Genomic DNA, 24,013 nt, shown 5'->3' on the forward strand with positions numbered 1-24,013 from the left:
TGCTGTAACTGTCGATTCCTCCATATGTCAATGTTTGCAACTGTCTTCAGCTGTCCTCATGCATAATACGACTCAATAATTTGATGTTGCTGTGAATTGTAAATCGCTATGAAAGAAGGTGCTGTTTTCCAATCATCTAGAATTATATTTATTTGAGAAATGGGTTGGGGAACAGGTGCAAATAACTGATTGAACTGTATGTTGTCTGAGAAACTGTGCTGAGGACACAGCATGTGCTTTTATGTACACATTAAGCTATTGAAGAGCTTGTGTTTAAAGGCCATTCTTTCTTGGATACAGTATACCCCCCCCCCCCCCCCCCCCCCCCATTATATTGATCTCTACATTGCTTACACAGGCATTACTACGCTCTCCAGATTGGAGGCATATTTGCTCTTAAATAGACACTATGAAATTGGATACTCTTTTCCTTATTCACTCTTCCAGTGGACGAGCGTGTGTCATATATGCCTATTAATGCCACCTTGGAGATTTTATCTAAATTGTTTAGCTTTACAAGGCCCAGACAAGGGGATTTTGTCTCATACATGATGTGTGAATTTGTTATTATTTTAAAGTACAGGGAAAATGTTTTCTTGGAATATAGATGATATATTTCTATAGCTTCTCATTGACTTCATACACATTGACAATGTATTTCAGCACAACTTTTAATGATACATATATCAATGAAAAAGATAACAAGCTTTATTTACTATTCATCATGATGTATATCCGTATCTATAAGGAGAGAAAGATGTGATTTACATGGACTACTTTTTGAATAGTTCACTTTTAAAATGCATCAGAAAAGGCTGGAAAATTGCAGATCCGGTACGGATATCCATTTAGTGTTCCTAACTTGCTATTCTCCCGGCTACTGCTGCATTTAAGTCACACAAAGTCTGACTGTGGAAAAAAGTGGATTGTCTTTAATCAGTTAAAGACCTTTGTTCTCTCTCTCCCTTCTTGGCCCACACACAAGATGCAGAGGTTCACAGTGTTACATATTTTATAAATCCCTGATTTCTGTTTTTCCTGCACCTCTGGGGTAGATGCGCACACTGTTTCACGCACAAAGATTGTAAAGAAATGACATATTAATGTTGTCTGATTTTTTTCTAGTCATCTAATAGATTTAGTGTCCATGATATTTTCTGGTATGTTCTGTATCAACAAGCCCTGCCCTTTAGTTTGCTTTTTTTACATGCTAAATTGACTGCATTATCTATGTCAGCCTGTCAGTGTGGGTTCATTCATCAATTAGTGTTGCCCCATCAGGATTGTCTTTAAGTGCCTCTTTCTATTTAGTTTAAATGACCTCAGATTTTTTTGAAGTCATTCCTTTTGTCATAATTGAAATACATGTCTGTTTTTGAGCAGGTAAAACTACTGAGCTTCATATATTTTGTTTGACTGTTCTTGAAACCTCCATGTGGTGAATGGAACGTGTTTTTGCTTTTTCTTTTCTTTTCCCTTTTTCAGACATAAGATATCCACTTTTTCAGTGTCTTATTTTTTTAGACAAATTTTCTTTGTGAACATGAAACCTTTTTCTGCGCCTTCATCTCTTTCCTTTTGTCTCCTTCTACCCCACTTTTCTCACTCTCATTAAAAGAAAAGAAACCCAGTTTCTTTCATTGTCAAAACCATTATCACCACTGTCAGCTCACTTGGTTGGGAACAAAGTCCTCGTGCTGCGTGCAAAAGAAATAGAGAGAATAAAGGAAAAGCCCATAAAAGGAGGGAGAGAGAACTGAGAATTAGAATTTGAATAACACACCCCAAAAAGATTTCTTTTTCTTGTTGTCATCGTCAGTATCCCCCAGAATGGAAAGGCATCAGTTTTCCCTGGTGCATATATACACAGTAAAGTCCAGGTAGTAAATTTAAATCTATATGAACCTGGTCCCAGAACTCATCATCACCATGCTAACCCTTAAAATGAGCTCGTTTTATGACACTGATAATCATTGGTACTAAGATGCAAAAACAAGCTTCAATTGTCATCTGAATATTGGATGACATCAACCCCAAGAGTGGTAACCCTGGCACCTTCTGACTATTATTGGTATTTTAAGCATGTTCCAGAGGGGATTTGCCCATTAAGAACAATGTTTTGAAAACAGACTAAAGGAGGCACAAAGGGTACTTTGGAATAGGGGTGTGCCGAATGAAAACCTGCTCCATTCCTTTCTGAACATTTTTACATAACCATGTTATTGTTTTGCATTATTTATGTATAGTGTCTGCAGAACAGTCCATATAGTTTTTTAACACCTGATTTTGAATAGTAAATCATATTCATTCTTGTACATGGAATAACATCACTAAATTACCCATTTCTCTTTGCTGAATTCTGATTTATGTTTCAAACGTCTTCATGTTAAAACAGCACTCCAGTGGTGTGAAAACTAAGCAATTTTAAGTATAAATATTTGGATTTTAAAAAATCTACTTTTTGTGTATGATAGATGGGGGAAAAATGGTCCCCTTAGTATCGGCACACCCCTACTTTAGAACTTAGGGAAAATAACCCTTACCCAACTGCTTTACCTGATAACAGGAACAGAACAGGCAGGGGGCTATAAAAAAGGCTATCACGTGTATGAATAATCTATGTCTGGTATTCCCCCTTCTCTGTACCCTCGATTTGTTCCATAGCCTGGATTTCCTGTGTGGTTCAGGGTGCTCCTATATAGAGTTGCATTATTAGAGGGAAAGATAGTATGAATGTATGTCATATCCTCAACTTTTGCCTTGGGCTGCAAAGGCTGTTGGGCAGACATTGGTGTCATTTGAAAGCCGTGAGCTCTGATTTCTAAGATGGACGTGTCTTTTATGGTTCCAGACTCAACATAGTCATCAAAATGTTTGCTGGCACCTCGTGGTCCAACAACATCTCTGCCATATATAGAATGGTCACCTGGCGCAAGGTACCCTGCACGGTGACCGTACCAGCAGAAGATGGCAAAAATTAAGAACAAAGACACCAGTGCTGTTGCACCTCCAATAATTCCAGCAAGTGGTAGGGCTGCCAGTTGGTCAGTTCCTTGATCACTGTCCTGGTCTGAAATAGACTGCTCTAGGGGATCCGTCTCTGTTTTGGCACAAGCAGGGTGCTCATGCTCTGAGTTTGTGTTTATGTTTAAACCCCCAGTTGCTGTAAAAGAGGTTCTTTTACCATCGTTTCCAGAGAGGGGCACCAAGCAGATGATGTAACTTGACTGGGGCTGTAGCTGAGTAAGTAAATACTCACGGCGATCCCCTGGCACAAGTGTTTCTGTGATTGATCCCATTGCGGGACTGTTGCCCATTCGCAACCAGGAAAGTCTGAAGGAGGGGACTGGCTGTGCAGCCTCCCAGGTAATGTGGACTGTCTCTGGTGTGAGAGGTTTTACACTGATTAGTAATGATTTACCTGTAACCCCATTTCCACCTCCAAGACTGTCCTGGCTAATATCTGAATACTTGTGTACTGGTCGTCTGGATCTGAGGGTAAAGAGTGAACCCTGCGGAAGTGGAGGGGTTGTTGTAACTGGTGCTTGTGTTGGAAAATAACCTTTCTCTTTCTTTGCTCCATCATTTCCAACCATTCCTCCCGCAGTATCTGCGCTGACCTCGCAGTCTTCCAATTGACTTGTAAGGTCCCTTAGTACCATGCCTCTTAGTCTCTCTGGTGCATGGCAAGTTAAACCTCTCACAGTCACAGATGAACCTCGCTCATGCAACCAGTCATGAAGCCAGCGGAGGTTACAGCCACAGTACCAGGGATTTCCACGGACAAGTAATTGTGAAAGGCTGTCCAGGTCCTTGAATAAACCTCTCGGAAGGGTCGTCAAGTTGTTACCTGATAGGTCCAGTTTCTGTAGCCTTCGCATGCCATCCAGGGAGCTTCGTGGCATGTGAGCTATGGCATTGTCCTGTAGATAAATCCGAAGGAGATGCATACTTGGAAGGTTTAATGGTGGTGCCTGGAGTGAATTACGAACCAGAGAGAGCTCTGTGAGGTTAGACAGACGTGAGAATGTATCATCTGCAATACGTTGATTTGCCAGTAGATTTCCATCAAGGAAGAGACGTCTTAGAGAGGAGAGACCTCGAAATGCGTGTGTTGGAATAGTTGAAATGCGATTGTCATCTAGGCGGAGTTCCTCAAGTGATGCAGGGAGTCCTGATGGTATACTTGAGAGGTGGTTGCGTGACAAGAAAAGAAGACGCAGCCTTGGATTGTTGGCGAATGCTTTGTCTTCTATGCTTACGGTTGAAACAGAATTGTCATCCATGTGAAGCTTCTCCAGCAGGGGTAGCCGTGCTAGAGCGGAACGGGGTAAAGTTCGTATATTGTTGTCCTGTAAGTGAAGTTCTCTTAGTGACGGAGGCAGATGTGTTGGAAAATCGTCAAGTTCATTATCATAAAGGTAAACTACTCTCACAGTCAGTCGTCGCTCTAAAGATGTTGGTAGTCCAGCATTGTCTATACGGTTGTTTTGCAGATACAGCACAGCTGCCGTTAATGGTAATGGTGGGATGATACTCAAGCCACGGTCATTGCAGTAAATGAAGCCATCATCGCACCTGCAAGCTGAGGGGCATGGCACATCTCCCTGAAGCTCCGCCTCCCCGAGAGCTGCCTCAGCGGCGGCAGCTGTTGCTGCAGCAAACTCGAGGACTTCAACCAATAATGTCAGGCATAGGAGAAGTAGGAACAACCAATCCCGGAGTTCAACTAGGCTCTCTGTGGCCATAATTCCAGGCAATATACCCCACTCTCTCTGCAGAGGTAATTGAACCCAATGTCTCAAGCCAATATTCTTGGTCAGTGTAGTTTTGAAAATGCAGGTTTTTCTTGCCCTTCTTTACTTCCAATCACAAGCCCTGTGGGAAATATAGAAAATATATTTTTTTTTTTTAAAAATTCAAAATACAGAGGTTACATTTGATTTATAGTTCAGTGCAATTATCCAAATATCTGTTATATAGTACGCTGTCTGACTTTTACAGGACTTCTGCTTAAATGTGAAAACATTGCAAGGTGGTAAGAGGTAAGTAGGCAAGATCAGAGAAAATCAATCAAGCTGAATGGCTTTCTAGATAACCTTACAGAACAACTGACAGATAGGGAGCATTAGACATAACATTAGAATAAAAAAGCACTGGAAGAGAATGGCAAATGGATTGCGGTTGAGCTATATAAATATATAGTGTGGAAAGAGTTGAATGTAATGATTACATTGCTACATTATACACTGAAAATTGAAGTTGTGAGGTGGTCGTTCTGAACTTATATTAAAATGATATTGACATTTGAGTTCCTGGAAAAACAATTACAGGTTTATTCCTGGATTGACCTTAAGTCATATTACAATTCAAATGTTACAGGGAACTGTGTTTGAATAAATTACTAGTTTAATTTTAGCTCAAGTTTTTGAAAGTTCAAGGAAGGGTCAGACAGAGTTCTCGTTTTCGGCCTGATTTGCAATGGAGATTTAGATGAAAACCACAGACGTTTACAACAAATTGACATGCATAATGGATGTTGGTTGTTATTGTTTTCAAAATAGCATGAATTATTCAGAGAGACTACATACATAGAATACCCAACAGAGATTTCACTCTGTTTAACCAATCATTGAGTATATGGCCGGGGATTGTGAATTTCCTGTCTATGTACTGTCTGTAAGATTTGTCTGTGACTCTTATCAATGTTAAAAAGAGGAAGCAAGGAAAAATATTTGCAATTAGCTAGATTTTTTAATTTTTTAATAATAATAATAATAATTTGATATATATCTAGACAGTCCCGTAAGGTCTCAAATGTATCAAAAGGAAAAATTATAACTTCAATATTATTTTGACAAAAAAATTTGTCACATTTTCATTTTCAAATAACCAATAAGTTTTTGCATCAAGGTTCATTAATAAGAATGACCTGTTGTTTCTTTTGGGCCAGTGATTTATTACCACTAAATGTCTTGCATTTATTCATTCAGGTTTATTGAAATTCACAAAGAGCGATTAGTCTTAGAAACATCAAGAACCAGTCAGGAATGTTTTGCAGTGTATACACTTGTATTCCAGGAAAAAAATCTGTTTTTAATACATTATAGTTGTAAAATATCCAGCTTGTCACATATTTTCTTTTTGTAAAGGATTTTTTTTTTTTTTTGCCCATTAAAATGTACATTTGTGCACAATTTTGAGACATTAGCATACTCCTGTGACTAATCCAAAATGTACTTGTTTTTGTGAGTATTTATGTGTGAAGGGTTGGTGTGCATTGCTCTCTGCTGGGGAATCATTCTTTTTGCTGCCTGCCATCCTATGGGATTGAACTCGAGGTTGTTTGTGTTGCAGGTCAGGCCAGATGGGAGTTGGTTGGCTGACTCTTGGTTACAAACGCTGTTACCTAAGGCAGCAACTACATGCAAAACAAACCCTTAAACAGTGCTAGCACCCATGCAAAATGGATCGATGAGGTTTAGAGATGAAGAAATAGTAAGGAAATTAGGAAGAGAATAGATTGCTTGTATTGGAAATTATTCCATTTTATTGGAAGCACTTTCATCTTGTTTGCTTTGACTACAGTAGTCAATATTTGAAGTGGATCAAAAAAGTTAATCAAAGTTGTCCTAAGACAAAAATGGGTATTGTTTTAGGACAACTTTGATTAAAGGTTTTGATCCACTTTAAATGTTAACTACTGTACAGAAAATGTTTATAACATTCTAATAGGGCTGTGCAATTAATCGCATTCGATTGTCATGCGCATCTTGTCAGTAAAGCCGGTCCCGTGATTAGTAGTAAATCACCATCAACTGCTTTCATGAGCAGCATTCACTACACAGAGCCGTAGTTCAATGACAAGCTATAGACGATATCATGTTCGAAATCGAATGCGATTCATCTGCGATTATGAGGGCAATTTTGCCTAATTGTCAGTGAACTACAGCTCTGTGTAGTGAAAGCCACTCAATCTGAAAGCAGGTGATGGTGATTTACTTCAAATCACGGGACCGGCTTTACTGACAAGATGCGCATCACAATCAAATGCTATTAATTGCACAGCCCTTCTAAGTAACAATTAGCAAAAATACTGCTTTTTTAAAAATCAGATATCATTGTCATTTTGACTCTCTCCTTTTTATGTCTGTCTCTCTTTTTAAATGAGGTGTGTGAAAATGGAAGCAATTTAAATGTCACATTTAATGGCTCTCCCAGGGTGTATACATTTGGGTATTTTTAGAAAAAAAAATCAGCTGTCTCTCAGGCTTGTGTATTTTCACAAAGAAAGGAGGGAGCCTGAAGACTTTGCTAAGAAAATAGCAAAAAGGCCTCTTTAATACCTAATAAAACATGCCTTTATGCTAAAGTCATGCCTTTAGCAAAATCTAGTAAAATATAGCAACGTTTTTGTGTGAAAGTGCATCATTTTTGTGTTTGGGGCTGTCAGAGCACTGTGGAGTTGATGCACAAAACAACTTGTAAGTTTGCCTTCAGATGTCAGAGTGACCGCGAGAAGCTCCATCTCTAACTTTTTACACAGTTTGAAACATTTGTGTGTAGACAGGTTAACTTTACCTTCTCTCTGTTCTGCATCTCTTGTCTGTTTCTCTATCCTTCATTCAAATGTTTCTATGATCTGAAGAAGGTTTTCATCATGGCCATCTCCATAAACACCCACTGTGCATTTGTAATCTCTTATAATCTCTTCTTATACTCTTCTTTAATTGTATTGTTTTTTTTTTTTCCTTTTTCTCTATATCCTGCTGATCCTCCTGTGTCAATCCTGAATTTTCATTCTACCTAAATCTGCTTTTTTGATCCTTCTCTTGAGTTTTTATTTCTTTATTTTCATTTTGGTATCTACTTCAATTCTGTTGTCTTTATAAAAGAATATTGTTCTGCAGCACAATCTTTTTTTATCCAGCCACACAACTCTTTACACATTTTCATACTGTATTCATATTGTATTATTTACAACAGAATTAAAAATGGCTGTTCTTACCATCTAGCGAGTATCCCACATTATCCTTTGGTTGGTAGGTCTGAGCAATCGGAGTCTGAACAGTGACAATCGTCCTCTTAATTCAAGATAGGAAATTGATCAAGGGCTGAAGGTCTTCTTGATTCTCTATGTCCTTCAACTTAAGTGACCAATGAAAATTGCATTTACTGTAGAATTCCTATGAATTGTAGACACTGAAATAAGGATAACACCAACCAGAAAAACCCTGGGAATTTTTTCCAGTGTCATTCAATAGAAGCAGCCAAAATTTTCATCACTTCTGTACAGCAAGAGTATATCCGAGGTGATGATGTGTATTGAAGTTGCAGTGTGTCCCTTCAAAATTGACATCATGATGATTGTGTTTTCTTGAATGAGGATTGACAGAACACGGAGATGTTGTAACCCCTCATCTTTGAGACCGTGTTACCTGTGAAGAAAACATTTTCAGTGAATTAGAGTGCCAGAACAGGAAAGAATACTTTTATATTCACATTGTGTCATTTTCTCTTTAAACTTGGCTCAACCTAAAAAGAACTGTATTTCAAAGAATATCAACTCTGAAAATGGTGAAGTCAAGTTCAGTGTGCAGAATTAAGTGGAAAATCTCTTTTACAGACTGCTCTAAGCCATAGCCAGGACCAAAAATGCAGAAGTCAAGGCACACACATATTGCTGCAAACTGGGTCACATTGTTGACATGACTGAGGTAGGGCAAGAGATGATGGGTATCTGTTCTGACTTAATATTACACAAAGACAGACTATCAGATTTTTCCTACCAGATTTCTGAGACCAATTAAGTTTTTTTAGGTGAATGAGTCTGAAATTATGCATAGTGTATTTTTTCATATATTTAGATTTTTACTTTGAGTGTTTGCAGTTTATGTCTTCTAGAACTACTGCTTTGGGACTGAGCCTCTCAACCAGCAACTGTTAACTCTCTTTGTATCATAGTGTGCTGAATCTGTTTAAATTCCCAAGCCTGACGTGGTTGATTTGTGTTTGTGATGTTGAAAGTCTCCTCTGGGTCCCACTGGCTCCCAGTCTAATTGCTTTTTCACGGTCCATTCAGAGATTGGGAGTGATCAGAAACATTATTGCAGAAATTTAATGCACCATGTGGACGTAGCAGCCTGGTGAAGATGGATCAGCAGAGGCCTATACCATGTGTGTGAGGAGACAGGGAGCATTTCCAAAGCACACAGCTAATGTAAAGGGAATTGAGGAGAGGAGAAGTAATAAGGACAAAGAAGGCTAATTAAAATCAATGAACGTACTGGGGAATTTTCGCCAATCAATGCTCTTAGATGGTGGAAAAAAACCTAACGCCTATTGAGGCAGATGCCTTAAAATGTCTAGCGGGTGTAAAACCAGACAAATACACAGCCCGTTGCCCTTTTCTGTTCACCTTTTTTCACTCAGCCTCTCTCTCTCTTGTATGGTATAACTTGGCAGTCACATTAGGGAAGAGATTATGATGAGAAATTATAAGAGGTTATATTAGTGCTGCTGTCATGCTCGCACTGACCTCCATCCCCAGACGTGCTTGAGTAAATGCTGAAAATGGACAATAATAATGTTCACCTGGAGTAGGGTGGTGCAGTTCCACTGCTCCAGATTTGTTAATATTGCTGATGGAACAGATGTCCTCCGTTCTTAAAGTTGCAGATCTGTGCTTTTATTTGTATGCCCTTGCATGTTTGAGGGTGATTGCATGTGTTCGTGTGCATGCATATGTGTATAAGCTCATGTCAAACATTTTTACTATCCTGTGCACGTAACCTACCCATCTCTGCCTTTCAATTTCTCATTTGCGGAGAAAGGGAGAGAGAATGGAAAAGAGAGAGAGGGGGGCAGATGGAGGAGGAAAGGAAAGAAGGAAGATTGATGAACCTATTGGAATCAAATTTGGTGGCAGAAATGACTGTCAGGCCCAGTATCCACAACAACACATATTCACAGCACTGACACAAAGACAGACTCACTGGGCTTTGTCTTAGGATCACGAAGGAGCATGAAATCTTAATGTCTATCTTGTTCCTCACACAGCTTTGTCATAAAATATTACTCAAGTACATCATGAAATAATTATTCCCCAGCAAATCCAGTTTATTATTAATTCACAACAAGCACTGATAGATAATGTTGTTGTACTGGCTGGCTAACAATGTAAACAACTGGAGAGCTTTGTGTTACTGTCTGGTACCTTGCACATAAGAGCAGTAAACTTGGTTAATATGAAATGATTGGTATAGGGCCCTCAGGAATTGTGGTATTTTACTGAACAGTGAGTGACTGTATGTGTGTATATGACTTACATTGGGGCTATGAAGATAGACACAGTAATAGCAGTGCATTGGCCGGAGGGCATACTTGTGTGTCAGGAAACTAGTGCTCTAGGCCTCAGCGGTTTTACAGTTTTAAAAAGGTTTTGTCAATGGGACTCTGTGTACTAGAATTGTAAGTGCTCTAGAATATTCTACAGTTGTCACTTTCAAGAAATGACAGATTTGTCTTCTGCTAATGATGCTTCAAAGCTTCTTTTTAGGAAGTGGTCTTATTCATTGCTCAGTCTACTTGTTGTAATTACCTACTATTCAGTGAAGAAAGAAAAAATATATATATAATTGCTAGAGATGTTTTGACAGTGGAGTACAAACACCTTGATGAGGTGCCTAGGTACCGTTCTTTTTTTTTCTTTTCTTTTTTTGCAGTCCGGTGATGTCTCAGATCTTTAACTGCCAGTGGCTCTGCAACACTGAATAGTAATATGTTTGTGTGTGTGCATGTGTATGTGTGTATTTCGATCTCTAAGATCTGATGATAATTAGCTAAAGGTAATCAGGGGTAATTCAGCAACGGGAGTGAAAATGGCAGGAGACGCGGGGATGTGACCAGCCTCTCAACACACACCCACACACTGCAGCCTTTTAGTATGAACAACCAGGAGCAAAGAGAGGGAGAAGCAGGGATGAAGGGTAAGTGTGACAGGGATGCGTGGATGAGCAGAGAGGGGAACGCACATTGTTTATTCCCATATCCCCATTTTTCCCTTCGTATTCCTGTGTGCTTTCTCTCTCTCTTGGCTCCAGTCCTCTTGGATCTTCACCAGTGCATTTACTGTAATCTGTGAACCATTAATGCATAAATGCCTATACTGATTTATGTCCTTATTATATTCAGTGTTTGTGCACTGAACAGAGCCAGTGGCTTGTGGATGTGATAAAGATGCACTAAAGTGGCACAGGGTGAGAGAGCAAGAGAGAAAGCTAAACCACTGAAATAACACAGAAACCTTGAATGTATATTCAATACAAAAAATATCAAGGCTTATTTAAAAACGCATACCTAAAGCTGGTGGTATCATAGTCAAAGTATGATAGGAATGCAGAGACAAAGACAGATAGTGGAACTTGAACTAAGGCATTCATGCTTACATTTATGGGTTGCCACTGCCACTGTTTTCAATATTCTTTGCCTTTATGCATGATGCCAAGATGTCAGCATGACTGTACTGTAATTCATAAGGTGCAAAGAAAATACATGAATGAACTTGAATGCCTACTGAAAGTTGAGAATGAATTAGCGTTATTTACCTTTTCTTAATCATGAAAGATGGAGTCAAATGCGGCAGCATAATGTTGGTGCATTTGAATTTGTACATGTGCACCTGCAACATACGAATGAACCTCTATTCCTCATTTAAACTCTAAAAGTGTAAGCTGCTCATCTCATCTGTCTATGAAATGTGTAATAAGCAGTCATCTCATAATAATTTGAATGGACAAGACTTAATGTTCTTGACCCTGAAGTTTATCAGAGCATTTTAAGATCCTTGGTTTGATGAGAAATATGCTCTTGTATTGAGTTTGTTTATTGTTGTCTGAATATAGAAAATAAGATGTTATGAATTACCTCATATAGGGTAAATGTACCTTAAGCTCACATACCCATTAAGCACACTTCCATCTTTGAGCTCAGATTATAAAAAGAAAAAATAATTTATTATCCTACTTGATGTCTTAACCAATTGATATGTTTGTTACTATATACCTCCTATAATTTCAAATCAATCAGATCATTTCACATTGAGATACGGGTTTCCATGTGTTCACACTGTCTGGTGGCCTTTTGGAAAGCTGTCTAAAAACTTTCACCAAAAGAGGAGCCCCTTAAACGTGCATTTTTTAGATATTTAAGCCTTTATTTTGGGTAAGTTTTACTACTTATTGTAAAATTAAGAGATTGATGTTCAGACTTTTGCATATTATAACCAACTTGGATGTGGGAATTAATTACATTAGATCCAAAAGATAGTTTTAGCAACATAGCACAGATGCTACAGAACACAGTTAGCTGACTAGCTGTATAAGATTGTGTGCTACACTAATATATTACTTCACAGGCATTACTGGCTTGTGCTTTTACATCTATAATATTATAAATTGACTGTTTATTGCTGGTTTGTTGTTTTACACTGCTGTAATTTTTCAAGCTTTCATATTATTTTAAGGTGAGCTTAAAGGGTACACTACTATGAAAATCACACAGCTTCAGTGTGACATCAATAAGAAAAAGTATAATCGTATAGATATTGTTAATAATAGTTGTTCATAATAAAATATTTATGAACTTAATACATGACCTAGACTATTTATTTAGCAAAATCCTGTCATTTTAATAAATATTACATGAAATTTATAAAAAAACTGTTGCTGCTCCAATTAAGCTCAGTGTGCTCTTTTTAAGCTTTCCACATTGAACGTCAATGTAAATACTTCATAAACATTCTTTAAATATTAACTGATGCTTGTCACTTTAAGTTAAGTTAATTGATTTTCTATGGATTCTGTCAACTCAAATCTGCAGACTGGCTCTGACCTTTGGCAACTAGCCATCAACTTCTCCAGACTGTAAATCTGTGGAAATTTGAGGCAAAAATCCTGTAGTGTATTTCAGCCATAAGAGATTATAGATAAGTTGACTATCTAAAATAAGTTCACTATGAAGTGTCATTTATATAACTGATCGACTTGAATGCCTTGTTGCTTGATTATAGTGTTGTTTTTTTAATTTGTACCTTCAAAAAAATATATTTTTACAATTATTCTTTAAAAATGTCCCTTAAATTAAACAAGAATTTTTAATAAAATATGATGTGAGTTTAATGGGAACAGGGGTGTGCTTAAAGGGTACAAAAATGTAACCATTAAGCACAGCCAGACTTTAATGATGTATATCTTAATTGAAATGCTTTTGTCATTTAAAATAAAATTAAATATTTTTGTGTGAGAGATTAATATTTTATTTTAATATAACTTTTTGTACTGAAAGCAATATCGGTGCACTAGAAATGTCTCAGTGTAGAGCTTAATAGGTACGTTTACCCCATTACATTTTGCAACTGAAATCATTTATGCTTTTTTAACTTTCTTTCTACATTTCACCACTCATCTTTTTCTCTCTCATGGTCCCTAATGAACAGGTACATGCTAAATAACATTTTTACTCCACCAGTCTTTTAGTTTATTTTTCCTCTTTCAGATTCATCCTTCTTTTATTCTTTAGAGGAAATGTTATTATTGCCATCAAACTTCTAAGATTGCTATGTATAATGTTAACTTTTCTTGAGGTGAGAATATCATCAATAATAAAAATATGACATACGTTTGTCATTGTCACTACTTCCAGCCATTTTCCTTTCTTCACTTGTCTTCTCTTTGTTTACATTAATTCATTTATTTATTTCCAAATCTCCCTTCCCATTTGTGATCCCAATGTTTTTATACCAATATACAATCCACTCTTCAAGCTAGATGAGATGGGCTTTTATGAGAATTATATTTGAACACTGACATAAATACGTAAATCACTTTCTGTTGAAGTTACACTGATGAAAGTCAACTACCTCCACTTTCTCTTTCAAATAGCATTCCTCCCTTGCATGGCCATGTCACTTCTATTACTCCTTTGCCCTTTTCTTCTCTTTTTCTTATGCTCCCAGTTTCTTTGTAAATGATGCAGTCACTGGAAATAAGCAGACAATTTAAGTGCTGGATACTTCACTGCTCGCTTTCTCTCTGTCTTGAAGCGTGCGCACACACACACACAGACAATCACATACAAACAACCAATCATACCTCTTGCTGTCCCTCAGCCAGTGCTTATGAACATCAAACAAACACTCAAAAGCAGAGCATGCACACGGGAAGAAAAATAATTAGGTTAGTCCGAATTTGACTTAATGTTGGTAAATTTCTCTTATCAGCATTTCACATAACAAGAAAGAGCAAAATGTCGTAATAAACATCCCCCACCATGTGGTGAATAAAAAGTGGCACTTTTTATATAAAGTCAATTCATGCATTTAGGTCAGTGAACAAAGTTGCCCTCATGTTCGACAAACCGCACTCACCGAGCAAGTGAAACGAACCATGTTCAGAAGCTATCTCTACTAAGCTGAGCAGTGTTTGGCTTCCTATGGGAGGCCTGTGCATTTGTTTTTTATAGCTCATTTAGAGCCAAACTGCAAGGCACCATGCTGTGCGTGAACACGTACATGCATTTATCCGTTCTTCCTGCACTACACTGTATCACTTTAAGTAACTGGGCACAAATATAAAAAATTGTAGCTCTGCTTGAATGGGTCTCTCTGCATGTAAATTATAAATGAGCTGTAATGATTTAACAAGCATGTGTTTGATAAGCTATGTAATTTCAATGAAGGCTGCAGGGTTTAAATGGACATGATTTCAGTCAAAGCAGTCTATATGCATGCTTTATGTCAGTTGTGGCATAGAACACAAGTGGTTTTGTATGTCCAGACTCAATCTATTAACCTGCACCATGCTAAAATTAGCAGCACTTCAAAACTAGCTGCATTATCAAAGTCTATTTCAGAGCTTGCAGCTGGTTTTTGCGTGGAATAATAAAATCCATCTATTCAGACTGTTCCGGGACCCTTTCAGACCTTGTCCAATTATCTAGAGCCACATTCACTTAATTCATAGCGCCTCCATTTCATTGATTCTAGAGCTATACAAGCAACTCTTTGAGACCCATTTTACCTATAAACTCTGCCTGCCCCAGACACAGTCTCCTCTATCATACTTTCTTTCAGACAACGCTGTCTTTTCTTGACTTGTTCACGGCAGGCGAGGCACATCCAGAGATATGTCTAACAGAAGAGCGTTTTATTGAGGCGGAATAAAAAATTACTTTGTGTCAATGACCAAAACGGCCACATTGATTAATACATGACACTGACGTAGGTCCTGTGTCTATGACAACCCTGGCCTGGCAGAGGATAAGACAAAACACGCATTGTTTTGTGACTGCTGTTCCCTCTCCAGAGAGCAAGAGTAGTCTGACTGCATTTCCGCCCTTAAAAAGGACATTACTAAGAGCTCAGGGCTCTCTCGAGCTGTGCATCAATCTCCTTACTGTAATATTATATATAATGAATCAATAACTTACAAATTATGATTCAGTTGGAGTCTTTTATAAGATTAGAGTAAGTGGATTAAAAGTAGAGTATTGGTGTCATAACCTTGTTCAGTTTCTCAGATTTTCCAGAAGTGGTTTGATTGTGGTCATTGATGTTGTGTAAACATTCACTTTATGGCATCATGAAAAGAAAAAGCTTAATAAAAGGGGGAAAACTGAAAATACTTGATGTAGTGCAACATGTTTGACATGTAATGCTCATGTTGGCCATGATTAAAAGGGAATGAGGGGGATGATTTAAAATGTGAATCACCAAATGTACCACAGTTTATTTTATTTGTATCTTTGTTCTGTTGTATTTATTTGTCATATTGTTTGTAATTGTTTTTATTTTATCACTGAATATTTACTTGCTTTGAATAATTTTTTGAAGATTTTTTTTTACTTTCATTAGTTAATCTACTATCAGTTTTTGCTGTAGCACCAAAATTGGTATAGAGAATTATGAAAATTCACTGTTAATAATGGTAACAACCATTATTTTCAGCAAAAAACAATTATATCTTGATATGTTTTGTTAATGTTTGAAAAACTACTCATTATTGATATATCAAGATGATGAGCATATTACGCACCCCTAACTGCAGGTAAGTTGTACAGAACAATTCTCATCAAAAATTGTACCGAGATACTTTTCAACTGTGTCAGATCACCACCATGGATGTGTGCATTTCAAGCAGCAATCATTTTCAAAAATTGCAAAGCACACTGTGTAACTGTGTTGTTGAGAGCACTGAGTAAAAGCTCCAGATTATAAGTGTTTGGTAATGCTAGGGAGTCTGGGGAATCAAGTGTGAGATTATTACAGCTGCCAGGCTAGAAAACATGAGTGAACACTGTATTATTGCAGTTTTAGAAGTACTTGCATATTAAATGGACACTCTAACACCATGCCAAAAAAACTGCGTGATTGTTCCTGCTCTGAATGTAGTGTCCGGGTGAGAGGAATATGACTAAGTGTTATTTGTGTGTGTGTGTTGTTTGCCATTTTGTTCTACAAACAACAACAACAAAAATTGTGGTACCCAATATCTGATAGAATATAACATGCTCTAGCAACAGTAGTGATATTTAGATCATGAAATGCTCAGTCTGTCGGCCAGCCTTAGACCATTCACCAGTAACAGGCACATCTCACTTTTTCCTCTATTTTCTACTGCCATGCAGTTTTTGTGTGCAAATTCCCTTAGATTTTTGATGCAAACCACAGTGGCTTTGACAAAACAATTCATTAGAAAGGCTATGGTAAATGATTTATAGTGAACTAGCTGTATTACAAAATGACCATGTAGAAAGCTAACAGCTTGTGTCTGTTTAACTGTCTATGTATTACATTTTCCACTATTGCTAACAATCATTTAGCTGTATTGTAAGTGACTTATGCCTGTGTACACCTGTGTTCCAATTATTTAATTTTTTTTGTCTGATATATGAAAACATGTACAGAAAAGTTAGTTGTGAAGCTGCTTTATCCTTGTAATTTGTAGTGCTGTGTTTTTGTCATGCAACCCACTGCAGAGTGACCCCACTGACACACACGCCACTCTCACTGGCCCAACTGTGAATTATAAAACAACTAGAGCCTGCTGCCTAGAGATCTGCCAATGATTTTTACAGATATTTTAAGCTGTATCTGCAGTGAAAACAAAAACAAATGACTATACCTGAAAATACAGAGAATTTATATCGTAAAGGGATACTCCATCCCAAAATGAAAATTTTGTCATTATTCACTTAACCCCATGTCGTTCCAAACCCATAAAAGGTTTGTCTGTCTTCGGAACACAATTTAAGATGTTTTGGATGAAACCCGGTAGGCTTGAGACTATCCCATAGACTGCCAAGTAAATAACAGTGTCAAGGACCAGGAAAGTATGAAAAGCATCGTCAGAATAGTCCATCTGCCATCAGTGATTCTGCCCTGACACTGTTATTTATTTGGCAGTCTATGGGACAGTCTCAAGCCTACCGGTTTTCATCCAAAATATCTTAAATTGTGTTCCAAAGACGAACGAAGCATTTATGGGATTGGTACGACATGGGGGTAAGTGAATAATGACAAAATATTCATTTTGCGGTGGAGTAACTCTTTAAACTTTGCATTTGGTTTCTTAAATGTAAATGATGTTACTATTACATTTTCTCATATGTTTGTTTTGTTCATTTTCAGATGGTTGCAACAGAAAGGAAAAGGAAACTTTTAGACCATAACCAGATTTAATCTCTCGTGAGTTTTCTCTTACTGAGCTGTGTTGCTCTCTGCCTCTTGCTCTCTTTCTTTCATTGCTCATCTGCATTTGACCACCATGTTAATCTGCGTTAGAGTTGATGTACTCTAAGTCTGTGTAATCTGCCGTGTGTGAGTGGAGTTGGGTCTGAAGTACTGTGCTAATCCCAAATGTCTCACTGTTCATGTGGTTCATGTGGTGTTTTTGTGACCACAAGATGGACTTTGGTGGATCACTTGAGCTGAGTGAATTTGACAAATTTCTTTTGTTAATTGTTTTTTTTTGTTTGTTTGAAGTTGATGTATAGATTATTTTTATGCAATAAAAATATTAATGCATAGCTGAAAGGTGCTCTTGTAAAAGAAAAGAAGTGTAAGCGTAGTTGTGGTGGTATTCTCGTAATAAAAAAGGTTTTGGGTTTGATGGGCTTGTGTTTGAAGGGGTGTGTGTGTGTGTGTGTGTATGATGATGCAGGCCTTGCTGTACTTCTCTCATGCAGTGCAAAGGCCTTTCCACACTGAGAGCGAAAAAGCAAAACGAATATTGGACGCGATGACGTGCTGGAATAAAACAGTAGTTTTTTATGGATGCTTCCACATAGACTGCGAACATTCGCGCACTGAAAATGCAAATTTTTTATTTATTTTTTTTTGAACCAGTCTGACTAATGTTTTCAGTTTCGCAAAGTGAAAACATGGGCCATCCTTTAAGATTTGAACTAGGATTACATGACCGGAGCAGCTGCTGTTGCACAAAAAGGCAAGAGTGGTGGCACTGTTTAGAAAACCAGTGTAAACAAACACAGAAGAAGAGTATCCCAGATAAGAGAAGAGACTGGATGCTGAGTTCTTGTTATTGTTGGTATTTGAGAACAGATTTATTCTCACATGTTCTTTATACAGAATAACATTTCTATTAATTGTCCACTGAATTATGTGATCTGTAGACCACCGTCCGTTTTTTTCCATGTGTGCGAGAGTTATGAGTCAGAGCGTGTTCACTCTTTTTCTACACTGGAAATATGAAAGCACATAGACATATAATTGTGACGATATATTTTCTGTATGTGTTTTGTATGCAGCTCATGGTATTTTTTAAGCAATAAAGGATGTTTATGACAAATATTAACAGTGTATTGTTATTAAACATACAAAGAGTGCATGTGTCTGCTTATTAATCAAAATCAACTAGGCCTATTGGCATTATAGGTAGTTTGTTTCTGGTATAGAACCTTGTTTATCTTAATTTAATGCTGTATATAGAGTGGCGGAACTATGACGTCACTCTGTGGGCGGATCGGCTGTTAGCATGACACTGGTTCCCTCGACAAAAAGCCTAGAGGATTTTCCCATAGGCCTTTGGATTATCGCAAAAAGAAGCTCTGTGTTCAGCCATAGTTCATGAAACTTACACGTTTTGTCCACCAAGATAATCTTAACAAGATAATATAACTTTGATGAATTTTGAAGCCTAAATAAAAGCGCCACAACTTAAAAGCTAAACTTAGGCTATCAACGAATTACAGCACCATGGTTGCTCACCTTCAGCGCCATCACCACCACTCTTCCCACAACTTTATCAAACTTATTTTTAACATGTTCAGTGAAAAGGATTTACTCTGTATATTAATTTTAATCCACGCTACATGAACATTTTCATATAAACTGGAATAAATACAAAACTAGAGCCACACTAAAACTGACATTAGACATTAATAATAAATAATATAACGAATACGTTTTTTAAGAAACGTAACAGTTCATAATCACGAGTGGGGTGTAACTGGTGTGTTTTAAGTCGTAGAATAAAATGTGAAAGTATCTTGAGCCTGTGTGAACCACAGACCTTATTTTAGGGATTTAACCAAAATCCCACTCAAAAAACCCATTGACTCTGGGACGATGGAACCGGAAGTGCTAAAATGCTAACTCGCTTCCGGGTTTTTGCGTACAAAGTGACATCATAGTTCCACCACTCTGTTGAGCAGCGGATGATGTTAAATCCATTTACGAGATACATATCTAAGGAAAAATGCATTGTTGATCATTGACTGTTGGTGTGCAGTGTTGATTTGTGAGAAGGCGAACAATCGTTTCAGGTTTGGTGTGAAATCACTGTTCGTCAGCGATTCACATCACGCTCAGTGTGAAAGGCCTTAAAGCGTGTTTGTTACATACTGGCCCTACTGTTTTGGCATGGCTATGGCGACATTTCTGGTGACTCTACAAAACCCCCACTGTTTCCTGGCTGTCACCAACAGGGCAGGGAAATAAAAGATGAGAAATAAAGAAATATGATAAAATATAGAAGTATTGCCTCCATGATAACACACACAGAGACACACACTCTCTTTCCCTCACTGCACTTACTGCACCTTCAGAAATCAAGATGATTTCCCTGAAGATTTACAGAGGAGTGCCTTTGGCTTTCATGAATAAGATGCAACCCAAAACTGCATTTCCCTCTTTCTTTTTCTTTCTTTCTTTGCACAGATGTCTTATTGAAAAACTAGACAGCCATAAAAGGAGAACTTTACTGTGAATATTAATTTAAACAACAGGATATATCCATAGAAAAACTATAAAAGTAAGTCACAACTCAAGCATCATGTTCTTATTTACAACCGCTATAAAATGCGTTCTGATTTAACTATCTCAGTTGAAATCACATTGCAGTGTAGGGCAATGTCCGTAATCTGTGCCATAAAAATGTCTTTCAATAGCCAATGATATTATTAGATGTTCTACTGTATTGCATTGTATTTATGCCGATTGTGAGAGAGTACAGTGCAAATACACGCGCAAGGACGCATGCACTATAGCCCTGAACTCCTGTGCAAACTCTGCACCAGGTCTCAAAGTACAAAAACAAATGCAAATCTTTACCAGATTGTATTTAAATAGCCATCACAATCAAACAAGCGTATTTAGGCACTATACACAGTCGCACGCGTTTAATAACAGGTCATTAAAATAAATGAATGAGAGTCCCAATCCAGGATCTAATTTCAATGCGCCTGCATTTAAATCCATGTGTCAGCCGCCTCGGACTGATCAAAGAGTCGCTTAAGAGCAAACAAATGAAAGACAAATTAGAGGGCTACGTATTCAGCCGGAATATGTCAGTATTCTCTAAACAGCGCTTATAGTGTGTATAAAAACATATTTATTCTACCTCATTTCAGTTGAAGTCAGAGTTGAGCAGACCAGAAAATAGATGTACCTCAGCTGTCTCAGACTGACCGTTGGTAACAAGTAGCTCATATGAAGAAGTGTTTAGAGCAACATACCTCAGTCTGGGTAAACGGCATCTTTCCCTCGTTTAAATTCTGCGAAATGTTTATTATTTTCTTTTCTTGAGGGCGTTTTTTCCCCCAAAGGTCTTGACTTGTCCCGTTCTCTGTGTTTTTAACCGCCTCAGTCTTCAGTCAGTCAAGCGCTGTAACCGTCGCCCGCGCTCGGAATCTCTCTCTCTCCTGTCACTCAGAGCGACGCGCCTCGCGCTCTCTCTCTTTCGCGCCACTCCACCCCTTCATCTCCTCAGCGGAGTGACGTGTTTTTTTTTTTTTTTTACACACATCAATTTACGAACAAAACAACATCCATCTTTCAACAGGATATTGTCTTATATATTACATTAAGGCTTATGTTAAATGTCGAAATATGTGTCTTATGCTTATACGATTGTAAACAGTAAATACAACAGTTTATACGCACGTGTATGTGTTAGGCTATAGCCTATATAAATTAATATCTGACTCTTCTATGAACATTAATTTTTATTAAATAAATATATATAAAAAAACCTAACAGTAAGGTTCAAACTTTAATTTTCACCACATCTGACAAAGATACACTTGAGATAATACATTTTCATCAGGTAAAAGTTATTACACTCCATGCTTTTTCTTTAGCAGACATCTTGGTGTTTGATCACTCACATGCATAAACCATGTCCCCTTGCATTTCTAAATAAAATTACCAGCCAACTGGTAGGCCTATCTTGAAGAATTTTTTTCACTCGCTAAAGCCAGTTTTTATTCCCATTTGCTGCTTGCAGAGTATTGTCAATGTATAATTCATGGAATGTTTACTTTTTCATTGAGACTTTGATTCGCCTTTTGAATAATGTGATTGTGTACAGCATTATCAGTGTTGTTGTTTTTTGTTTTTTTTTGGTTTTGTCATATTAAATTTTAATGCGTGGCATGCAGTTTGCTGTTAGGGCCTCCGTCTAGGACTGCAAGTGACTGTGAGGCAGTGTGCATGTCCTGAGCTATCAGTGCACTGAACTATGAGTTGGATTGACTTTGACATGCATGTACTGTAATTGTAGCCCTGCATAGCGTAAATAAAATGTTTATGAAGCTGTCCTCCTGAGAGGAGGTTTGTGTAATATACAGTACATGTTTGTGTGGTTATGAATGCGGTAGTTCGCACAAGCCAAGGTGTCTGCAGGGTTCTGGAGTGTCAGACATTAAGGACATCTGTTCAGACATACACAACGTCTCTCTCTCTCCCTGGTGGCAGGCTATTTCCGAAACAGACTTCCGTTCCAAACACTTGACCATCACCTTTTCTGAATAATCACGCTTGATGTGGTATTTGTATGACTAATAAATGCATGCAGTAAATACTTATTTACAATTCTTACAGTTTTTATTATATTTTATTATATAGGGCTGTTGATTTAACATGTTAATTTGGTGCGATTAATTTTGATAAAAACAAATTGGTTTGTCATCTTATTGTTCATTGCAGACAGTTTCTAACAAACATGATGCAGGACAAACGACTGACTGTGTGAGGTAGGGTGTCAGAGTGAAGTTATATGCCCCTAAAATTCGAGATGTGAGTGCAAAACATGGCCCTATATGTTTTTTTTATTATTATTTATATTATATGATATAGTTTCGCAATATCACACGAGCAAGTGTATTGTGTTTAATTTTAGGCACAGTTTTGTCTTTATTATTGGTTTTGCTCAAATTCACCAATGAAAACCCATTAACACCTATATATTATCTTTATTTGTGCAATGTTGGATCAAAATAATTTCTTTCTAAAGCTTATTTTTGCCATGTCTATTCAACATTACAATTGCAATGGCTTTTCTTTTCAATTAATTTAATTGGCACATTATATAATTAAATTAGATGAAAAATTATAATCATTTACAGCTCTATTATGTTATCTTTTTACTTATTTGTTAAATATATTTACTTATTTATACTTTTTAAGCCATTAAAAATGTTTAATCATGTTTAAACCCTTTTTTCAGAAAAAAGAAAAAAAAGAAAATGAGAGCTAGAACTTTTCTGTCATCTCTTCTAATTAATGAATTTATTAAAAAAGCAAAAAACCCACTCTCAATTGTTCTCTGTCTTGTGTATTGTGATGCAAACTCATGCTGTGCTGTTTTCTTGAAGAAAAAAAAAACTTTTTTCACTTTTCATTTAGTGTTTTCGTATTCTTGATCCCTCTATACCTCCCGGCTTTTTTCTCTCGCTCTCTCCGTTTGCCTCTCCTCCATGTCCGTCCCTCCTCTCACCCCCAATCTTCTGTTGAACTTTTTTTATTCTCAACTATTCATCCATTTGTTTTTCTTTTTTCTAATCTCTCTCTGTGATCCTAATCCACCCGTAAACTCTCATCATTGCCGTATATTGCCTCTTGCTGTGTGCTTTGCTTTGTGGAGTCGAATTGACACTAAGAATCAGCACAGTATTTTTGTTTACAATCCCAACTTCGGTATTGATGTTCATGGACGTTGTTTTCGCAGATCCATGTCATCCTGCCTGAAAGGAATTGTTACAGTTCTGAATAAGAAGATTGCATTTTGTGAACACTTTCCTGAATACAATCTGACCATGTCAGTATGCCTCGTAGAGTCGTGTGTGTGTGTGTGTGTGTGTGTGTGTGTGTGTGTGTGTGTGTGTTCGAACATCATCATCTCTTTGGTACTACTGTCACCCTTCCCCTGGGTAAGACACTGCACACAGGGTTTAAGCAGATGGCAAATCTCTCTCCCTGGGGTATCAACTTACAGCCTTCGCTCATTCTTTCTCCCACTGTTTTGCTCTTTGTGCATATCTGATCCCTACTTTTCTTTTCACTAGTAGTTTTTTTCTTTTCTGACAGTCAGAAGAGAAAGAGACGTCCACTTGCAAATTAAATCTTTCCTGCTCCGTCTCTCCTGTCTCTCTCATCTCGTCTGTCTCCATCTTTCCTCCTTTGCCCTCCCTGTGTAATTAACTAGGTTTCAGTAAC

At 37.5% G+C, this 24,013-nt stretch overlaps 2 protein-coding genes across 2 annotated transcripts in view; one reads left to right on the forward strand and one right to left on the reverse strand.

Moving 5' to 3' along the window:
- LOC109101905 (ADP-ribose glycohydrolase MACROD1-like) overlaps nt 1-24,013 on the forward strand; it is a 51,976-nt gene that overhangs the window by 7,428 nt on the left and 20,535 nt on the right.
- Nucleotides 1,487-21,251, reverse strand: LOC109101553 (leucine-rich repeat transmembrane protein FLRT1-like). The gene is made up of 3 exons (XM_042770044.1): nt 21,034-21,251; nt 8,009-8,438; nt 1,487-4,878 (listed from the first exon to the last, which is right to left on the reverse strand). Exon 3 carries the CDS (start codon nt 4,746-4,748, stop codon nt 2,601-2,603), a length of 2,148 nt encoding a protein of 715 aa, XP_042625978.1. The 5' UTR covers nt 4,749-4,878; nt 8,009-8,438; nt 21,034-21,251; the 3' UTR covers nt 1,487-2,600.

Source organism: Cyprinus carpio, chromosome A14 (assembly GCF_018340385.1).
Source record: "Cyprinus carpio isolate SPL01 chromosome A14, ASM1834038v1, whole genome shotgun sequence".
Taxonomy (NCBI): Eukaryota; Metazoa; Chordata; class Actinopteri; order Cypriniformes; family Cyprinidae; genus Cyprinus; species Cyprinus carpio.